Genomic DNA, 8,806 nt, shown 5'->3' with positions numbered 1-8,806 from the left:
GTAACAGTGCATGGGTTGCAAGCATTTGCTGCAGATGCGCACACCTAAATGTTGACACAGTTGCAATATTAATTTGGACAATAGAGCATATCATTCCCTGTTTATGAAGCAAGGTGGTATTAAACGACAGGACAGTTGGCAATAGATGACAAATACAATAGACTAATCTTCTAATGTACCTCCACCCTCAGATCTAGTTGAAGGTGTTTGCAGGCGGACCGGGCTGGGCATTACCTCACGCACAGTGCGCTCCTGCTGCGGGGAAACGAGCCGGTAATTAGCTGATTAGAAGCCTGTCGACAAAAGTCAGCCGTCAGGGCACCTGCTCCAGCCAATCACGCCCCTCGCAGGGCTCCAGGGGTGGGGAGAGGATGGCTGATGGACTGGAGGACCCACCTCTGTAGTTGGTTAAGTTGTTATTAAACACGGAGGGACACAGCCGCCCTGCACCTTGCCAGATGTCAGATTGTAGCCTATAGACTCGACATGGTAAGCTGTATTGCATGAATATCCCAGCAACATGCTGCCAATAGCTTAGTCTACTAAAATTGCTATGATACAAACTTTTCTGAGAACAGAATGTCAGTTGTTGGCTGCGGGTTGGAGGAAGCAATAATAACGCATTTGCAAATGGGTGCAGAATAACGCATTAATCAGCTTGTTTATTTTGCGTAAACACGAGGGCTGCATTCGCCCAGAAGGACTTTAATAAGAAGATAAGGAGGGACACATGAGTCTGACTGTGACTGGAGTTGGATTTGTTACCTATGCGCGCTGACGCACAGCACAGGTGCGCATCCACGAGGTTCACTTTTGAGCAGTTTACTACAATCCTCCTGAGGAACGCCATGATGGAAAAATCAAAGAACTTAGAATCGACGCTCTGCTTGCCGACGAGACTCACCGGGGCAATCGAGATCACTCCCCCGGTCTGAGCAGCGACAGCACAGCAGGAAGCCCCGTGTCCTGCCGGCGAGCGGACACCCCATCCCCCCGCGGGACGCCCGGGATCGCACAACTTCAAACCGGTATCATACCCAAACCGGGTCTTCTCAATCTTGCGCACCCAGGACTTGCTTCACTGCCCCACGGGGCGATCCCTGGCATGTATCCTGCCCCAATGTACCCAATCTCGGCTCTAGGTGCTCAGCACCCTGCCTTCGCATACACCGGTTTGAGCGGTTTCACACACCTAGCACAGCCGTATCCAGATCACTTGAAGGCGGCTGCCATGGCAGGGTCTCTCCCACTAGAGCACTGGATCCGAGCTGGAATCATGATGCCACGCCTTCCAGACTATAGTTGTAAGTATAGCCACCTGCATGCTCGGAACAATAATGCTAACATTGGGCCTAAACAATGATGCAACTCGATATCTTCAAGTTTTGTGTTTAATTGCGAAGTTGAAAGAATGCATTCGTGTATACTGTATAGTATATAGGCTATCTACCTGCATGCACAATTTAAGTACTGGGCCCAGATGCAAATTAAAGGGAATCCACCATTTCTTATTATGTGCATATAACTTACAAGGTTATTGTGTTTAACGATATGGTTTTATTCGCATGTATAGAGGTTTGTTTGACAATTTCCCATGTATACTGTACCTCCTCAAAGTGTAAATTCATTGTTCCTCACACTCACACACACACACACACACACACACACATTCACTGTCACTGGGTTTCTGAGATGATGTATTTTCAAAGTCCAACTCTTTAGCCATCCCAAACCCAATTTATTATTGCAGAATTTTGAATTTTGAATTTGTATCTTCTTCTTCTCTTCTTCTTCTTCTTCTTCTTCTTTCTTCTTCTTCTTCTTCTTCTTCTTCTTTCTTCTTCTTCTTCTTCTTCTTCTTCTTCTTCTTCTTCTTCTTCTTCTTCTTCTTCTTCTTCTTCTTCTTCTTCTTATTATCGTTATTAGGCTATTGTTATAGGTTATTATATATTTGTAGACGTCTGTTGTTTTCGTTGTTGTAACCTTTTTATTATTTGTATTCGTTTTTTTAACATATATATTTAACAAAAAAATACGTTTTCAGAGTTCCACGGGTATAATATAATGTAATAAAGTGATATAATGTAGCGAAATGGCTACTGTTTGTTTGTTATTAAATAGCCTAATAATAATAATAATAATAATAATAAATAATAATAATAATAATAATAATAATAATAATAATAATAATAATAATAATAATAATAATAATAATAATAATAATAATAATAATAATAATAATAATAATAATATTATTAATGTTACACCCGGTAAAGGCTGAGTACTGTAAAGTGGTACGGCTTATGATGAAAAGCCATGGGCTTTTCAAACATTGTACAATCTAAGGATTTTATTCAAAGACAGTTATCGGAAATGCCATTTTATTATTTTATATAATTAGACACTCTAAACTGAGACTCTGAACCTATAGCCATGCATGGTCTGACACTCCCACTTGAAAGGGTGAAGTAGTTGACCTGGATTTACTGCCTAACTGTATGTCATCTTTAAAATTTTGGCCTATTTATTTAGCTATAAACGTCAACTCGACGAAAATTGTCTTTGTGCATAGAAGAAACTATAAACAAACACCTAAAACATTCTGTAGTTCATCAATAAAAACCCAAAAGCGTTCATCGAATTTTCATTAAGTTAATGGCATGCTCGTGCTTTTATGGCCTCTGCGGCCGCGTCCGCCGCGTCCTCTCGTCAACAATAAACTCGAGTAAAGCTATTATAGTTAATGATGGCTTGAGAGTGCGGGCATATGTGTGTGCGGTGTGTGTGTGCGTGTGTGTGTGTGTGTGTTCCCTCCCACAAAATTATATTGGACTTCCTATGTCCTTGGTATTACATAAATAAGACAACTGACAGCAAACCCTCGAGTTTACAGGAATACAGGCTTAGGCGAGAAATGTGTTTTTTTACCTAAACTTTCCGTATTTTTCAAAACACCTATCTATCTATCTATCTATCTATCTATCTATCTATCTATCTATCTATCTATCTATCTATCTATCTATCTATTCTATCTATCTATCTACTATCTATCTATCTATCTATCTATCTATCTATCTATCTATCTATCTATCTATCTATCTATCTATCTATCTATCTATCTATCTATCTATCTATCTATCTATCTATCTATCTATCTATCTATCTATCTATCTATCTATCTATCTATCTATCTATCTATCTATCTATCTATCTATCTATCTATCTATCTATCTATCTATCTATCTCTGTCTGTCTGTCTGTCTGTCTCTATATCTATCTGTGCACATACTAATTTGCACTGTAAATTGTTGCTATTCTATGCACTGTGCTGCTATTTATTTTAAATTTGAAGTCTTAATGATTAATTTACACTGTAAAAGGAAGGGGACGTGACAAATAAACTTTAAACTTGAATCTGTCTTTCTATCCTATATCTATCATCTATCTATCTATCTATCTATCTATCTATCTATCTATCTATCTATCTATCTATCTATCTATCTATCTATCTATCTATCTATCTATCTATCTATCTATCTATCTATCTATCTATCTATCTATCTATCTTTCTATCATCTATCTGTCTATCCCCCCCCCCCCCCCCCCCCCCCCCCCCCCCCCCACAGTAGCCCCCCAGTCTGGTTTGCTGGGGAAGTGCAGGAGACCCAGGACAGCCTTCACCAGTCAGCAGCTACTGGAGCTGGAGAACCAGTTCAAACTCAACAAGTATCTGTCACGACCCAAACGCTTTGAAGTGGCCACGTCGCTCATGCTGACTGAAACACAGGTATGAGAGAAAGATAGCTGCATGCAATAAATAAAACCTCACATTAGGATTATTTATTTCTTATTGTGGCTATTTTTTATTTATTTTTTGTATTATCCCCCCCCCCCCCCTTTTTTCCGATTTTCCTCCCATCCCACTGTTAGTCGTTATGCCAATTCCCAACCCCCTTCCTGGTTGTTGCGCACCCCCCCCCTACTGTTGGTCCGGGAGGCCGGAGACTGTCACATGCTTTCCTCCGACACGTGCAGCCAGCCGGCAGCCAGCCTGGCAGCGCAGATTCTCACCGGGAGAGTGTAACGTGTGGAAGGTCACACTACCTTTCTCCAGATCCTACCCTCGCTGTGCAGGCGCCCCGACCGAATTGTAGGGGTCGCTGTCCACAACGCCCAGGACCCACCCACGGCTTCCCTCCCCCTAACTCAGCCAAACGAGTTAGTATAGCGATCAGCCCGAGCCAAGGCAATGCTGACTCTCCGGGAGTCAAGACCGCAGCCTCTTGCATTGGTGACAAGCACAATCTCCGCTACGCTACCTGACCGCCCCATTGTGGCTATGGTTGACATGCACTGAGTGAAGCACTTGAGTTTGGTACTGTTAGACCAACAATACCAATCACTGAGGCCGGCTAGCTATGGGCAGCGGTGGGCTTATCCCAACCCAACTTGCTTCTTGCCCACCCAATGAGAAGTTAGGGAGGAGAAATAGTTCAACCAATGGAAATATAGCACAGGAAATACCAGTACTGTTTATAACGCTTACAGACTTGTGGTGCTGAAAGGAGAGCGCAGATATACTAACAGTACCGTTTTCCAAATAGGTGAGGGAGTGAGTGCAATTGTGGTGTTGAAAGGACAGTGCAGTCTGTTGGAATGGCAGTGATTAAGCGTGGAAAAGCAAATCCATATCTGGGAAAATAAATAGGCCTATCTGGGGAAATAAACCTTACATTAAGCTACATTTTGTGGTGAATTAAGCCATATAACATACGATATAGGTCTACATTGGAATCTTACAAAAATGCACACAAAAGCAAAAAAAAATCAGAAAATGGTGTCATTAACTCATTGGGCACCAAAAATGTAATATCTCATGTTTCGCCGGCAAGCGTTGAGTGCCAAAAACGTAATATCTCGTTTTTAGATCCTTTGATATTTTTCCTTTGATCCCCGTTCTATACACTCACTTGGAGCTCCCTAGGTCTCCCTGGCTCATCTGCCTACGTTGGAATTGCAATGACGATCAAATCTCACCAGGTGGCAGTATCGCCTACCTTTTGAACTGGGAACTGGGGATATCCCTTGTCTTGTGATCCACTCCGGCTTTTTCCGCCTAGGAGTGGATTACAACATAGCCATCGGTGGAAGATTTGGTGCCTCAGAGCTATTTATTCCCATACATGCCCAATATACACGAGTAATTGCGATCGCCTTGGGATCGACTGGGATTTATTCATTTTGGAGTACTTTCTGACTGAGGTAAGGTCAATTTTAGGTAACCTGCTGGTATTTCTTTTACGTAAAACATGCTTCTGTACCGATCACAGTGTCGTGTTTTACCGGATGTAAAACATGCTCGACAAATGATTGCAGTTTCTAGTTAAAACGACCCTCCCCCCTTGATGATTTTGTGAAGACACATATGTACATGGTATATACCTTTGATTTGGAAGTATTTGGGGTTTTAGGCGATCAACCAGAACGATTTGGGCATATTGCATATAACGCGTCATATCCGCAATCTATGAAAAAAGACTGGATTATTTTGGAAAGGGGCGTGTAATAGCGCACAACCTACAGTATGTAGAAATTAACTGATTAGTCAGTGATGGACTGTGAACAATGCCTGTCAAATAAGCCAATTGTCTCCATAGCTATAATACAGAACACACAATGGGTCTGCAAACATCGCTAAAATGGTCAATAACGCTGGCGCCATTGAGTACAGGTGGGGAAAGTGCGTGGCGCCCAAAGAGTTAACATCCCTAATAATAATAACGATAATAATAATAATAATAATAATAATAATAATAATAATAATAATAATAATATAATAATAATAATAATAATAATAATAAAAATAATAATAATAATAATAATAACAATAACAATAACAATAATAATAATAATAATAATAATAATAATAATAATAATAATAATAATAATAATAATAATAATAATAATAATAATAAAGTGGTTTAAACAGATGTGAAGACAAAGCTGTAAGGCTTTAATTAATTCAAATATACACCCCATACTCAAACACACAGCCATAAGCTGGATAGGCCTGAGAATGGCAGGAGCTTGCATTTGATATAGACTCTGACAACCCAGGGCTCAACACTGAGAGAGAGGCTTGAGGTAAAGCACCAGACAGCACAGCAAAACACACCCAAAACAATTTAGTTGCCCACCTATTATTTCTACTAGCCCACCCATATAGCAGCTTAAAACCGTCCCTGTCGACTGAAGTGTATCCTTTGCTGGCTTTTTTGTACACAACATTTTGGATAAAAGCATCAGCCAACAAAACAACAAACAACATAACTGAATGTAAAATGTAAGATGAAGCAGATGTGTTGAGAGAGACTGAGACCCTCATTTTATTCATGAGTCACACCACTGTCCATCACTGTTCCATTTTGAGTTAAAGGTGGAATATCAATAACTATTGATATTAATTACAGTATTTGTTAAAATGTCACTATGTTGGAAGAGGAGTTTTACACAACACAAACTACCCCACAGTCAAATGGCATTGCTATGACTATATTGACCTATCTCAAACCCTGCCCTCTTTTCTTGATCCTCCAATCACAACTGTTGTTTAGGGAAGCAACATTTGTGATTGGAGGATCAAAGAAAATGTTGTATGTTACCTTTAATTGCAATGGGAGAAGGTCTAGTAAATCTTAGGAGCTGAAGGGAAACATTTAAAAAACAATAATGAACAAAAACAATAATAATGATGATGCTGGTGGTGATAATAATAATAATGTGTGTTTTTAATTACATTATTATTATTATTATTATTATTATTATTATTATTATTATTATTATTATTATTATTATTATTATTATTATTATTATTATTATTATTGTTATTGTTATTATTATTATTATTATTATTATTATTATTATTATTATTATTATTATTATTATTATTATTATTATTATTATTATTATTATTATTATTATTATCGTTATTATTATTAGGGATGTTAACTCTTTGGGCGCCACGCACTTTCCCCACCTGTACTCAATGGCGCCAGCGTTATTGACCATTTTAGCGATGTTTGCAGACCCATTGTGTGTTCTGTATTATAGCTATGGAGACAATTGGCTTATTTGACAGGCATTGTTCACAGTCCATCACTGACTAATCAGTTAATTTCTACATACTGTAGGTTGTGCGCTATTACACGCCCCTTTATTATTATAATTATATTTAGAGTATAATATATAAGTTAGAGAATGTCAACTAAAATGGATTTTCTATCTTAGAATGCTATTCATTAATTGTTCTATTAGAAGAATGCACAGCAGTCCAAATGAACTTCTATGAAATAATGTTATTACTGCAGGCATGACTTCAGATTTCTGATTAAAAACTGCCGCGCATCTTCTCTAGAGTTGAAAATCAAGTTATTCTGGGGTTGGTGCAGCCTAATAAGAAACTGTTTACTTTAATCTACAAGCACACACACACACAGTGACTGATGTATATGAACTGATCCCAGCCCTCTACAACTATTTCCTGCCAGGTGAAAATATGGTTCCAGAATCGGAGGATGAAATGGAAGCGCAGCCGCAAGGCCAAAGAACAGGCCAGCGCCTCGGCACAGTCTGACACCGAGCGGCTACGCAACGGGGGCAAGCCAGCCACTGACAAATCAGAAGAGAGCAAACGACCCGTCAATGCAGACGACAGGGAGGAGGACCTTGAATTGGAGGAGGGAGAGGAGGAGGAAGAAGAGGAGGAGGAAGAGGAAGAGGCAGAGGCTCAACGCGAGTTTGCCGTTACCATGGGCGGCAGTGTGGGCATGCCGCGACCCACGGACTTCCTGCAGCGCACGGCTGAGCTCGGTTACAACCCCCACAGCCCCTTCTCTGATGATGAGCTGCAGGGAATGCCAATGGGAGGTGACAGGAAGATAGGGGCAGGGTTGTGAAAAGACATGTATACACCCAGGAAACGACGTTGCTGTAATCACCAGAAGAAGACATAATATAGGAAAGAAAAGTGACAATTTCCAAACCTAAAGGTGTTTGTTTGTTGTGAATTTAATGTCATGAACTGCTATGTAATGTTTGTGTGTTCCAATTGACCTGTCTCAAACCCCGCCCTCTTTTCTTGATCCTCCAATAACAACAGTTGTGATTGGAGGGTCAAGAAAAGAGGGCGGGGCTTGAGATAGGTCATTTGGGACAAGCTTCTATTTGTTCCTATTTATTGGAATCACAATGTCTCTACGTTGTTGTGTAACTACCAAATGCACTGTTTTTCACATTCACATAAATATTGCATAAATATATACAGATATGCACAGACACAGGGCCCCTGTCAGTTAGGAACAACCAGGTACATTGTCCTGGGCCCTGGGCCAGGATGGGCCCTCTGATGGTCCTTATGATCTGAAGTGGTGATGGAGGCCCACACACACACACACACACACACACACGCCCACACACACACACACACACACGCCCACACACACACACACACACACACACACACACACACACACACACACACACACACACACACACACACACACACACACACACACTATCATCACACAAAATGTCTTTGAATAACACCCTCTCTTTGTACTGTATATTTCTTAGCATGTAAAAAAAGGTTCTGCTTATTTCCTCCCTGTGTGGTTGTTTACACGAGTAGCTGCCGTCTGGTCAGTCTGGTCCTGGCTTCACCATCTAGTCAGTCTGGTCCTGGCTTCACCGTCTGGTCAGTCTGGTCCTGGCTTCACCGTCTGGTCAGTCTGGTCCTGGCTTCACCGTC

At 40.6% G+C, this 8,806-nt stretch overlaps 1 protein-coding gene across 1 annotated transcript; it reads left to right on the top strand.

Annotated features, from left to right (window-relative positions):
* Nucleotides 1–848: 848 nt before the first annotated feature.
* mnx2b (motor neuron and pancreas homeobox 2b) lies at nt 849–7,955 on the top strand (the record flags this gene model as incomplete). Its single annotated transcript, XM_084337280.1, is given in 4 exon segments — nt 849–867; nt 870–1,304; nt 3,627–3,787; nt 7,548–7,955. Coding segments are annotated over 4 exon segments (1,023 nt in total).
* Nucleotides 7,956–8,806: the final 851 nt, after the last annotated feature.

Source organism: Notolepis coatsorum (assembly GCF_963971535.1).
Source record: "Notolepis coatsorum genome assembly, chromosome: 20".
In the NCBI taxonomy this organism is placed as follows: Eukaryota; Metazoa; Chordata; class Actinopteri; order Aulopiformes; family Paralepididae; genus Notolepis; species Notolepis coatsorum.
This window is presented reverse-complemented; position numbering and strand designations above follow the sequence as displayed.